The following is a 13,692-nucleotide window of genomic DNA, read 5'->3' as shown; positions in this document are numbered from 1 at the left end:
CGACTATGGAAACCAGGTTCAGACCCGGTATATAAATAAAGTGTTACATTTTCACTGTGGGACATAATCATAATAAAGTCATAGTATAGTATGTCATAAGACGCTATGAAAAGTCATAGTATAGAATGTCATAAAAAAAGGTCATAGTATGGTAAAAATAATTATACAAAATAGTAGTAAAAACAATAGAAAACACATAAAAAATCATCAAAAGTTATAGTATAGTACTCTTTATCTACCTGTTTTTTTATGTGACAGTTAAAAAACACTTCAAATAATTAATGAACAGAATGTACGGCATTTTTAATTGAATCTGCAAACTCTTTGAGACATTTTCTTTAAACAGCAAGAGGCTTGTATTGTATCGTCTTTGCCATAGCCACAGCCAACCCCTTGTGTGTTGCGTATGCTATTTCCTCATTGGAGACAAAAAGGGTTACCTATACTTAGAGTGACATTTGAGGCGACAGTGAGTTGAGTTCTTGCACACCTTCCTGCAACTATAAGCACTCCGGACTGCAGTTGAGTTGACAGCGATGAATCCTGCCGGTTACCCGATCGAGAGTGTTCCATTGCAGGGGAGGAATGATGGGTTCCCTGGACAGCCTGGAGGATCTTCAGTAGTTCAGTACACCACTGTGGACATCACCTCGGAGCCCCCCAAGGACCACATCATCTGGTCACTATGCTGCTTTATGTATTTGAACCCCTGCTGCCTCGGACTGGCGGCTCTCATCTTCTCTATCAAGGTGACTTTTATTCATGGAGAATTTTCTACTATTGCCTATCAAAGAATATTGAAAAAGAAGAATAGTTTTTCAATTTCAATCTCAAGCAGAAAGAGTTAGTGGAAAATAAAGGTTTTACGATATTCATGCAGACAAGGCACAGGCATCACTAAGATCATGACAAGAATCATCCAGAGCAAGTGCAGTTAAGGGACAAAGAATGTTCATCTCTAGGATTTTAAGTTTTCTAGGCTTGAAAATGCCTCAAATAGTGAAACAATTAATTACAAATAAGTAATTAAGAAAAAAATAAAAATAAAAGAAGATAAAGAAAATGAGATAAAAGAGCAAAGACAAGACTTTAAATGATTTACAAATGTGCTGGACATACTTAAATACGAAGAATAAGATATAAAATAATTATGCAATGAAATCTATATAAGGGAAATGGGAGAAACCATCTCATTTGCAGATTGAAAATACAGCAAATGTTATGAGACTTTGCTTTGGGTCACTGTCGGCAGTTCACGATCCCTTGAGGTGAAGCATAAGTATGAATCCATTTCTAAAAACGAAACGATGTGCTTTGTTCCTTCCAGTCCAGAGACCGGAAGGTGGCTGGAGATATGAATGGTGCCCGACACTACGGCTCCACTGCCCGCTGCCTCAACATCTGGGCCACAGTCCTGTGTTGCACCATTGTCCTCATTGTAATCATCACAGTCACCACCATAACCGTATCAGTTAATCAGGCGATCAATTACCATACAAATTCCCGATATACAGAAAACAATTTCAGATATTAAAGTTGCCTGCTGTTGTGGCTTACTGATGCTTGTGGTTCTTTGCTTTACACTTACGGCACAATTTCTAACCTTTTATACCCTTTTCACTTATATCTTCAAGCAAAACAGATTTTTTTCTATCTGTGTTACAAAAGTCTTAAACTCACCCACGTTTCTTTGATGAGAATTTGAAGCACATATTGATGCCAGCCTATGTTATTAGATTCTGATTTTCTGTCGGCAAAGCATTTGTCTTAGCAATGGTTCTAAAAAGAGAACTTTTTCATCTGTAAATAAAGATGTCTGTTTTACAACACTCTGAAATGTGCTTGTGAGATTTTTCAGGTAAATAAACAGATTGTGGTTGCATACATACCGGCATGATTTTCCCTTATTTCGACAAATGATGGTGACAGAAATGACATGAAACGGTGTGTATATAGTTGACATCTTTGAACAAGATCTACAGAAATAAAAAATGTTTATCACCACTGTACCAATAAAATAACATTTTGAAAAATTTTACATTTTCTTGTGTAAAAGTGTGCTTCATTTCTTTAGGTTGTAAACTGCTTATCATCCTCCGTTATTTATTGCAATGAATGCTGGATATTTGCGTATTTCATAATGCGTTATTTTGTGGCCTCAGACTTTATTGACCAAACATCATAATTGTTTGACAAAAAGGTTAAAAAAAGGAAATGTTTTAAAAAGGATAAATTATTTACAGCCAAATGTGTTTTGAAACTTAAAAAGGGTCAAAGGTCAAAGATTATCAGTGGAAAAGTTTTCAACAGGTAAACATTTACAGTGAAAGGTTTTAATGGTAAAAGTTGTAAATGTTTTACAGTGAAGCAGTATTATTTGTCAAATCACCTCATAGATTATTTTACATTTTTGCCCAGTTGCTTCAGGATTTTGTGCTCTTTGTCTTTGATGGCACCATCATACAGGTACTTGACTTTTTCTGGTGCCACTGAAAACAAAAAAAAAGAAGCAGCTGGAGTCAAAGACCATAAGCGATTGTCAGTGTCCACTTCTGGTATAGTGACTACTGTATTCTTGAATGAGACAAATATTACGTAAGATGCAAAGAAAAACCTCTACTTTAATGAAAACTTCATCAAACAGCTGCTAACTGCATTGGAGGAAATTATTCTTTGTGGAAAGTTTAAAAATGGAAGAAGATAGACACAAAAGGGGTTACAGCTGATGAGTCCTACCAGATGGCTGTGCTCAGCCATGATGTGATACTTCCTGTTGAAAACTTCAGCTGTTTCCCACATTGCTGAAAGGTGAAGAGATGCTGCACACAACAGATCAAAGATAGCAGCAGATCTTTTTTATTCAACAGTGGTGGAAAGTACATTAACTTAAGCATCAAGAACAGTTTGGAGGTGCTTGTATTTAACTTGATTATTTACATTCACAATTTCAAATTTTAATATATTTTCTAACCGGGGAAAACTATTTTAAATCAATTAAAAGAAAACTACAACCATCTTTATTCAGCAGTAGTTTTAGTTGAGACAGTAAACCAGAACACACTGCAGTTTTTTTTTACTAGAGATGCACTGATTGCAACTTTCTAAGCCAATTCCAATTTTTGATATTTTAAAAAGAATGACCTGACAATTCTATTAATTTCTCATAACTGTAGCACGCACAAACATTTTTGTGAGTTTTATTTATTTTTTTTACAGAAAAATGAAATTCAATTGTTTGTTAATGAACCTATTAAAAATGTAAAATTTTCCCCAAAACTGCACCTAGTTACAGGGTTACATTTAAGCTGACGGAATAATGGTGCTATAACTGTAATACAAATATAAATGGTGTGATATAATAATAACAACACATGTGTTATTAGATATAGCTTTTGTTTTAATTTTCATGATCTATTTCAACTAAAATCTTTATTTTTTTGTAGGAAAGAATCTAAATACAAGACAAGTGATATGTATTGTATCTCACTCTCAACTCATTAAACATCAGACTCGATGGTCACTTACAAGAGTTTCTGCCCTCTTGTGGCTGAATGAAGTTATTAACAGGTGGGCTTCAGTCAATCTACAATATCTGGAGTTTCTTCAACAAAGTAAATCTCAAAAAAAGTGAACACACACACACATATATATACATATATATATGTATATATATATATATATATATATATACGTATATATACATACATATATACATATATATGTATGTATGTATACGTATATATATATATGTATATATACATATATTTATATATATATGTGTGTGTTCGTTTTTTTTTATATATACATATACATATACATATATATATATATATATATATATATATATATATATATATATATATATATATTTGAGAGAGGTTTATTGACATCAATCTACATATAAAGACACTTTTCTTTATCACATGCAAGAACAACTGCAAAATTACATTACATTACAGTCATTTAGCAGATGCTTTTATCCAAAGCAACTTACAATCAGTAGTATATTACATATCATTCACACATTCACACATTCACACACTGATGACAGGCTACCATGCAAGGTGCCACCATCAGACTCTAACTAACATTCATGCAACATCCAGTCCACACCGATGGCAAGCCTTCGGGAGCAACTTGGGGTTAAGTGTCTTGCCCAAGGACACATCGACTGCTGAAGCCGGGTATCGAACCACCGACCTTCTGATTGGAGAACTACCTTGCTCTCCACTACGCCACAGCCGCCCCAAAACACTCACACATGTATTTAGTTTGAGAAGTAAATTTCTTAAATACTATTACATACCATTTATGAACATACATACGTCATCAGAACAGGCCATTTTGTGGTAAAGAAGCTGTTTCAGTTTTCAAATAAAATGTCATCATTTATTGTTAATTGTTAATATTACTCATATCCGAGTTATGACTAGTTGTTTAACACAAAATTTGCAAAAAGAATGTGATCTTTTAGAGAATGGTGCTGACAGGAGGTAATGTGTACGAGTACGGTCCTGGTCTGTGCTAGAGTTCCAGACCTGCTCCTACAGTCAGGCTCTACCGGGGCTTAAGCGTCAGGGCCTCTGTTCCTGCTGGAGTCCCAGCTGTGGTCCCGGGGCCGAGGCTGCTCTCCGCTTACCTAGGGGCCTTGAGGACCCACATCCTTTGCCACCAGTCTTTGAGGCGGCCTTGCAGTGGGAGCCATGGACACTGGGTCCACTCCATTGGCCAGGCTACCCGATGACATCACTGAGGTAATCTAACGCTCCTATATAACGAGCACCACTCTGGTGGTCCTTGTACCTAAAAAAATGATATCTATACTTAATTTCTATACTTAATCTGAGGCAAGGCGGATAGGCAGAACCCGTCTGTGGGGCGAACAGGAGGACGACCAGGCGGACGGGGCTTCTCTGGAGGTCGGCCACGGTGACGACCAGGCGGACGGATCCTCTCTGGGGCTCTGGCGACACGGGGCTCTCGAGCAAGGGAAAGCTGCGGCCCAGCGTGAACAGGAAGCGAGGAACGCTGCGGCCCAGCGGGAACAGGAAGCGAGGAACAGGAAGCGAGGAACAGGAAGCAAGGAACAGGAAGCAAGGAACAGGAAGCGAGGAACGCTGCGGCCCAGCGGGAACAGGAAGCGAGGAACAGGAAGCGAGGAACAGGGAGCGAGGAACAGGGAGCGAGGAACGCTGCGGCCCAGTGGGAACAGGAAGCGAGGAACAGGAAGCGAGGAACAGGGAGCGAGGAACAGGAAGCGAGGAACAGGAAGCGAGGAACAGGGAGCGAGGAACAGGAAGCGAGGAACGCTGCGGCCCAGCGGGAACAGGAAGCGAGGAACAGGGAGCGAGGAACAGGGAGCGAGGAACAGGGAGCGAGGAACGCTGCGGCCCAGTGGGAACAGGAAGCAAGGAACAGGAAGCAAGGAACAGGAAGCAAGGAACAGGAAGCAAGGAACAGGAAGATCCCCCAGATGCAGATCCCCGTGAACTGCCCCTTCAGGACCCGTGTGACCAACTACCAGCGTGATGGACCGATGTGCATGTTTGACAACCAAGGTAAGTCATAGTCCGGTTTGTTTCTGTGCTCGCGTATGTGTTTCTTTTGGCACACTGTTACAAGGACGTAGTTAAAATGCTTAACTGTTTAAACAGGAGATGTGACTTGTCTGGCTCAGCAGTTCATTCACATTTTTTCCACCATTGATACAGTCCTATTGATGGATATCTTTGCAGCTCCGTTCTGATATCCCCATTTGTCCATGTCTGTATTTTCATTTTACAGTTGTTGTGCGTCCTTATAATAGCATTTTAACCTGAAAATAATCATTTTTATTTTTTATTCAACCATCTTCTCCTATATGAGATGACTAACCACCACAGTCATCTAACGTGCTTTTAAACAGCTAAATTGTTGTATTCACTGATCAGATTTACTTACTATAAGTAACAGTTTTTTTTTTACTTTCCCTTTCTCAGTTACTTCAGTATTTGTAGAATTCAACTCTTAACAGCATTCTTTTCAGCATTTGTGTTTGGCCTCTAGGTGGAGCTCCAAACTACTATCCCAACAGCTTCAGTGCCCCAGAGCAGCAGCCTCAGTTTGTGGAGTCCAAGTTCAAGGTGTCTCCAGATGTGGCGCGTTACAACAGTGCAGATGATGATAATTTCACACAGGTAAAGATAGGTTTTTTTTTTCTATTACTAAACACAATTTCTAAAACTAGGGCTCTCTTTTTCTAACCTCTACACACACAAACCCCAAAAATGTAAATACACAAAACACAAAATATCATACATATCTTTCCAAAGCAAACACTTGATTCAAAACTATATTATCTCATAATAAATCGCTCTTTCCACATGCCAACTGCCAACGGATTTGCTCAGTATACAACACTGAATAAGAGTTTTCAGAATCTTCATTCGTAGCATGCTGTAAATAAGACTATGAATAGAAATGCAATGAGTAAATAAACATATTTGTTTATTTTCAATATGCATGTACTTCATAAAATTATCAGACATCATTTATTTAACTGACGATGACACGGACGTACTTACTGCATTGTAAAAAATTGTTCCCCATTGTTGTGCACCAAAGAGTATTGCGACCATTATTCTTTTTGTAATTCATGTGAAAGTAATGTTACTGGTATAATGTGTTTAATAAGACTGCTATTCACATAGTTGTTAGAGGATTGATGAATATTATGCAGGTGTTTGGATGATTAGTAATGGCTGATAAAGCAATAACTCTTATGAAACCCTCAAATGTTAAGAGAAGCTAGTTAAGAGAAGCAGTTAATTGTACTTTTTATTATATTTTGCAATTAATGTTAACACAAAAATGACAACTATTTTCAACATAATTAAGTGTAATTTGTCCTCAAACCTGTTATTTAATTCTTTGAATTATCAGAAGCCAACATGAAGCTTGCGTGTCATGGATTCATTATTCTTTTTTCATGAAAGTGAGGTGCGTCTTTGTTTTCATATTATTTTAAAGCTCCTCTAATGACAACAAACAACTTCTTACATGTCATTCATAGTGCCAATCCTACTGCTAATCATCACCCAACTCTGCAGCTCCCCTCAGCTTTGCAGAAACCCACTGTACACTTTGTGCCCAGCCACAAACCGCAGACAGGCAAAGTTGGTGACCAACTGTAGTGGAGCGTTTAGCAGATTAAGAGATAGATATTTCCCTCAAGAAGCAGAGACGTGAACAGAAATAACAGGGGGAGTTGATCAGAAATCTCCAAATGAGTTCTTATGATGCTCAGTTATTGCATACAATGTAAAAAAGCTGCTGTTTGTTAATTATGTCATTAGGTCATTATGGTGATTATATTTCAATGTTGTGTGTACAGGTTGTTCCGATGCCCCAAGTGGAAATTTAAATTTGTAAATGCTGATTTAACATACTGACATAAATGTCATATCAATTGATTATCAACTACTAATAATGCACAATTAAAATACAGTCATGCAAACAAGATCATTTATCCTCCATGTTTTGGTAAAGGCGCACTAAGTTAGATTTCTGCTGCAACATTGGCAGGGAACCCACTGGTGTGTTGAAATGGGGTCACAGATTACTTAATGTTTGTTTTTAACTGGATACCATATGCAATTCATCCATGAATTTTATTTTGAGTTTATCCACTTTGATCAGGTCTTCAACTCTTTTTGTGGGCTTTATTGCAGGTTCGCACCTTCTACACGCAGGTCCTCAACGAAGAGGAGCGCCAGAGACTTTGCCAGAACATGGCAGGGGCCCTGAAGGGAGCCCAGCTCTTCATCCAAAAACGCATGGTGAGTCCAAATCACCTTTTATTATATCCACACAGTCTTTGTCACATACTGTCTTTCATGATGTTGTCATCTTATATATCTAATAGAAGTTGTGTGATTGAATGACCATGTGAAGAGTTGTCTTAGAATAGGATATCCACTAATTAAACCAGCTGACATATACTTTTACATCTTCATTGTACAATAGATACAAGTACATTTTAAAAGAATGATGGTTGGGTTGGGGAAACAATTACTCATATGCGGAAAAGCTTCCTATAAAACCACAGGATGTTCCTTTTCTTTCAAAAAGTGGACCAGTGAGCCTGTGCTCAGGAAACATGTGGTTATGTGGGGGTTAGGCAAGGTAGATGTTTTTTTCTTTTTCAAATTGTAAAAGAGCTTTAAAAACATTACAACTTCAGGGGAATCAAACTTTAAAAGATTGAATAAAAGAGCATGTATACAAATGAAGAAATAATCCTGATGTAAAAAATAAACACATTGTAAGGCAGCAGAAAATGATAAGGTTTTAAGCCTGCTTTCAAGGCTGTGTTGGACCACATCTGTTAACTTTCCCACACGTGTGGTCCATTGTTGCTTACTGAATCGTCACAGATTTTTAATCTCTGTAAAGAAAACTATCCACTGTTCTAAGAGGTCTGGCTGTTTATATTATACAAGCAGGCTAAGACTTAATTTTGGCCTATAGGCCATGTAGTGATTGCCATGTAACAACATTTAAATGTTGTCTCTTGGGTTGGAGATAGTTTTGGGACATGCATATAGTTATTAATCAGGTCAATGCACTGAATCAGTTTGGGTGATTCAGTGGATGGGTGATGTCAGGGTAAAGTGATGTTTAACATTTAAGTATCATCTGCATAATTATGATAGAGAAATAAAATAAAAAACATTCTTAATTAATATGCCACCACAGAAGCACAGTAACCAAACCCTGTCCAAACTTATTGGGTTAGTATTTATTGTGCTCGTCCACCATAGTATAATACAGAGAACTACCAGAGATGTTTAAATAACATTTACAGACTTTGTAATCTTCCAATTAGACATTTAGTTTTATTTTCCTCCCTCACCAGCAACACAAACCTCTGAGGTTTGTGCGGAAGTGGGTAAAGCTTTCAGTTAAAGGTTTGTGCTTTGTTTTGCACTGTGGTTATGTTACAGGATTTCACTTTGCAAAAAAGAATCTACCAAATTTAAGAAATTGTGTCTGAAACTAATAGAAACTATAATTGGATGTTGAGAAACTTTTTAAAGCCCCGAAAAACATGCCTTCTATTCTTAAGTATTTCTCTACAGCAATTACACCTAAAAATGCATCATCAGCTAATAAGTAATATTAGATATACATTTTCAATAATTTAACACTCACTTTACAACAATAATTAAGTGCTTTGTCTGGTCACTGTCAATCAGATCAAACCCAAACAATCCAAACAACCCACCAAGGGCCATCAGATTCTTATTGAAATGTTGCTAAATCCTAATAGGTGCACCCAAATACATGACGTCACCTTTTTCTAAAAAAAACTCTGCCCACATCAAACCAACAAAAAGACCTCAGAGGAAAAAACAGATACAGACTTTTTATTAGAAAATATGTTTTCAGGACCTTTACATCTGATTGTCTGGTTCTTCCTACAGCTTGAGAACTTGAAGGCTGTCCATCCCGACTATGGAAACCAGGTTCAGACCCTTCTCAACAAGTACAATGCGGAGGCCAAGAAGGTAAATAAATTCCCTTTAAGGTCTTATACAGTGTTAATTAATAGTCCATCTGCCAGGTATGCCATTGTGGTCTGTCCATCCATCACTTTGAATCGAAGTTGCCATAACACTTGGTACAGACATTAATGCTCCTCAGATTATGAATCCTAATGACTTAAGTTATTGCCTGACATTTTCTCCAGTGTCATCGTGACTGTGACATTTCTGATTGTCCTGCATGGATTGCCACTACATTTGGTCATTTAAGGTTCTCCAATGGATGCGTTTGTAAACCATGATGACATTGATGATTCTCATACTTTTCATCTAGCACCATAAGCAGGTCGAAATTCCAATGTGTCTCGTGCTTCTTGACCAAATAGTCAAATGACTTTACCATTAGCCTTGGCTGTACTTTGCCTGTAGTGCTAAAATGTTAGCATGCTTACATGCTATTCTGGGGTTAGAAAAATGGTCTACATTACCTGCTATATATAAGCAAGTCAGCATTGTCATTGTGAACAGGTTAACGTTAAGCTCAAATACAGGTTCAATAAATTTAAATATAGGTTTCAAAATTTTATTCCAAATTAAAATACATTCCAGATATGTGATCCGTACTATTAAAGAAAAGTGTCATTTTCACTTTGACCAACTGACCCTTTAAACACTAAGCCTAAACACTGGTTAAGTGCCACCACTGTGAATTTTGAAATGGTGCCATTTGAAATAGATAACATGAGACTACATTTATCACTGGGGGATTTCACATAAAAAAGTAGATCTGGGATACTATATGCTTCATGGTGAGATGAGTTTGTGATGTAATTCCATGAGAGACTCATTGCTTTTTTTAAAACTATTATTTATTTAGAAATGTCACCAGTTAATTGTTTAATATCCTGCAAATTAAAAAAAATCTTCAGCCATTTTTTATCTCTCTTCTTTCTACTTTGTCTTTTTCAGAACACAGCTGTGCATGTGTACAGCCGTCCAGGAGTCTCAGCTATGGCTGCATCCTCCAAGATGTGATGACTTAAATGTCCACCAGGGGCGCCACTTCCATTTATCTTATAGCAAATGCACTTTCGTGATTACCAACTGCTACTACCAGTGACAAGATTGGAATTAACTTTCAAACTACCGTCGGTGACGAGACTGAAATACTAGCCTTGTAGTGTCAGGGTGTGGGTTAGTTCATTTTTTTATTCAGCCAATCCAAACAATTGATTTTCTTTCAAATTCTCAAAGCTAGCAATACTAGGGAGGCTTTTAATCTCGAATTAAACCATGTGAGGTTAATTTGTCTTGATTGAATTACCGGGTTTTGTTTTTGCAATTTCAAAGATCATGGCCACTCGTTTTTTTTAGCGCTCTACTTTTAGCACATAAAGGCCTTGAAACTAACAAATCATTTTTATTTTATTTGCAGTTTTGTTTGGTTGCATTAAATCAATTAACCCCTGCTGTTGGGTTCTATAAGTGATAATTGTTTGCAATAATGCCTCAGGTTTTGCGTGTACTACTATGTTATGATGATACAACTCTTTTCTTTAGCTTAAGTTTCAAGAAAACAAATCCAGCTATTCAAAATGTCTTCTGTCAACATCAATCTTCAGTCTTGGTTCAAATTTGTAAAATTCCTTGATTTGTTACGCAGGAGTTGCTAATTTCTTTGCTAATAGCAGTGCATTTTTCACTCTCGGCAATGATCAGTTTTGGCTAGTTTTCAGGTAACAATTATGAAAAGCTATGTTTCATTTGAATGAGTCTAGAAATTGCATTAGGAAACCCTTGTCAGTCTTACTATTAGCTGTTTCCTTTTGGGCATCTGCATATCTTGTGAGATATGCATTTATGAAGAGCAAGTTTTAAGATGAGGAATTATTTCCATTTCAGCTAAAACAATAGTGCCTTTTTGTGGACTAAAACTACCAAATACTTTTAATTTTGACCTTAAACTAGAAGAATCAGTTATGAATTGCTTTCAGTTTGATATGGTTAAAGATGTAAATCTACATTGACCAATATGTTATATGTTAGTGGGGCGGCTGTGGCACTTGAGGTAGAGCGCTTGACCCGCTTGACCTCTACAGGCAACATGCCGAGGTGTCCTAGAGCGAGACACCTAACCCCCGGGCGCCTCATTGCAGCCCACTGCTCCTCCGGGATGGGTCAAATGCAGAGAACCGAATTTCCCCATTGTGGGACTAATAAAGGCTTAATTATTATTATTATTATTATTAATTATGTTCTGATGTAAAATGCCTAAAGAATCTCACCTGTTGTGGTTTAACGTCATATTACGAAATCTGACATAGTTTGTAGAGGAGCCTTATCATTTCAAACCCAGTTTCAGATTTAAGATTACATTACATTACATTACAGTCATTTAGCAGACGCTTTTATCCAAAGCGACTTACAGGAAGTGTATTCAACATAGGTATTCAAGAGAACTACTAGTCACCAGAAGTCATAAGTGCATCTCCTTTCTTAAACAAGCATCTCAAAGCATAAGCCAGAGCAAAAGTATAGTGCAGAGGCAAGTTACTACGAAAACAATAATTGCAACAGACTAATCCGAATATAGTAAGTGCTACAAACTACTACGAATAGGATAAGTGCAGTAAACAAATACAAATTCAATAAGTGCAGCGAACTGATACGAATACAGTAAGTGCAACAACTAATACGAGTGCAATAAGTGCTACGAGGAAGGCTCAGGGTAGTACTTCTTGAAGAGGTGAGTTTTCAGCCTGCGCCTAAAGATGGGCAGCGACTCTGCTGTCCTGACGTCGGTGGGGAGTTCATCCCACCACTGAGGGGCCAGGACAGAAAAAAGCTGTGACCGGGTGGATCGGCCGGAGGGACCTCTGAGCGACGGGGAAACCAATCGCCCGAGGCAGCAGAGCGAAGTGGTCGGGCAGGGGTGTAGGGCTTGACCAAGGCCTGGAGATAGGAAGGAGCTGTTCCTTTCACTGCCCTGTAGGCTAGCACCAGAGTCTTAAACTGGATGCGAGCTCTTACAGGGAGCCAGTGTAGAGAACGGAGAAGGGAAGTTGTGTGAGAGAACTTGGGGTGATTGAACACCAGACGTGCTGCAGCTTTCTGGACAAGCTCCAGAGGTCTGATGGCCGACGCCGGGGCTCCAGCAAGTAGTGAGTTGCAGTAGTCCAGGCGGGAGATGACCAGAGCCTGGATGAGTACCTGCGCCGTCTCCTCAGTGAGGAAGGGGCGAATCCTCCTGATGTTGTAGAGGAGGAATCTGCAGGAGCGTGTGACCAATGCAATGTTTGCTGAGAACGACAGTTGGTCGTCCAGGGTCACACCCAGATTCCTCACAGTCCGAGTTGGCGTCACCACGGCATCATCAATGGTGATGGACAGGTCTCGGTGCGGGCAACCCTTCCCCGGGAGGAAGAGTAGCTCGGTTTTGTCCAGGTTCAGCTTCAGGTGGTGTGTCGCCATCCACTTCGAGATGTCAGCCAAGCACGCAGCAATGCGTGCCTCCACTTGGGTGTCACCGGGAGGAAATGACAAGACCAGCTGGGTGTCATCGGCATAACAATGGTAAGAGAAGTCATGCGAGCGAATAACAGAACCCAGAGATGTTGTGTAGAGCGAGAAGAGAAGGGGGCCCAGAACTGAGCCTTGTGGAACCCCCGTAGACAGCGTGCGTGGTTCTGACACGGCCCCCTCCATGTCACCTGGTAGGATCGGCCTGTCAGGTAGGATGCAAGCAGGGAGAGTGCAGAGCCTGAGACGCCCATCCCCTCGAGGGTGGAGAGGAGGATCTGGTGGTTCACCGTGTCAAACGCCGCTGACAGGTCCAGGAGAATCAGGACAGAGGAGAGAGAGTTCGCTCTCGCAGCGTGAAGCGACTCTGTCACCGCAAGGAGGGCCGTCTCTGACGAGTGACCCACCTTGAACCCGGACTGGTGGGGGTCCAAGAGGTTGTTCTGGTGGAGGTAGGAAGACAGTTGTTTTGAGACAGCGCGTTCAAGTGTTTTGGATAGAAAGGGTAGAAGAGAAACCGGTCTGAAGTTCTTGACATCAGAGGGGTCAAGTGATGGTTTTTTCAGAAGGGGGTGACTCTGGCAGTCTTGAAAGCCGAGGGAAAGCATCCCGAGACGAGAGATGTGTTGATGAGGTGGGTGAGGAAAGG

General features: G+C 39.4%; 2 protein-coding genes across 2 annotated transcripts; both read left to right on the top strand.

The window, feature by feature from the left end:
- Positions 1-463: 463 nt before the first annotated feature.
- LOC129108613 (dispanin subfamily A member 2b-like) lies at positions 464-2,008 on the top strand. Its single transcript, XM_054620484.1, has 2 exons — positions 464-749; positions 1,328-2,008. The coding sequence occupies exons 1-2, from the start codon at positions 537-539 to the stop codon at positions 1,532-1,534; spliced, it is 420 nt and encodes a 139-aa protein (XP_054476459.1). The 5' UTR covers positions 464-536; the 3' UTR covers positions 1,535-2,008.
- A 2,695-nt stretch (positions 2,009-4,703) lies between these two features.
- Positions 4,704-10,633, top strand: LOC129107997 (uncharacterized). Its single transcript, XM_054619619.1, has 7 exons — positions 4,704-4,754; positions 4,848-4,929; positions 5,016-5,558; positions 6,046-6,176; positions 7,710-7,817; positions 9,465-9,548; positions 10,494-10,633. Exons 1-7 carry the CDS (start codon positions 4,704-4,706, stop codon positions 10,557-10,559), a joined length of 1,065 nt encoding a protein of 354 aa, XP_054475594.1. The 3' UTR covers positions 10,560-10,633.
- The last annotated feature ends 3,059 nt before the right edge of the window (positions 10,634-13,692 follow it).

The sequence above is a fragment of the Anoplopoma fimbria genome, chromosome 19, assembly GCF_027596085.1.
Source record: "Anoplopoma fimbria isolate UVic2021 breed Golden Eagle Sablefish chromosome 19, Afim_UVic_2022, whole genome shotgun sequence".
Taxonomy (NCBI): domain Eukaryota; kingdom Metazoa; phylum Chordata; class Actinopteri; order Perciformes; family Anoplopomatidae; genus Anoplopoma; species Anoplopoma fimbria.
This window is presented reverse-complemented; position numbering and strand designations above follow the sequence as displayed.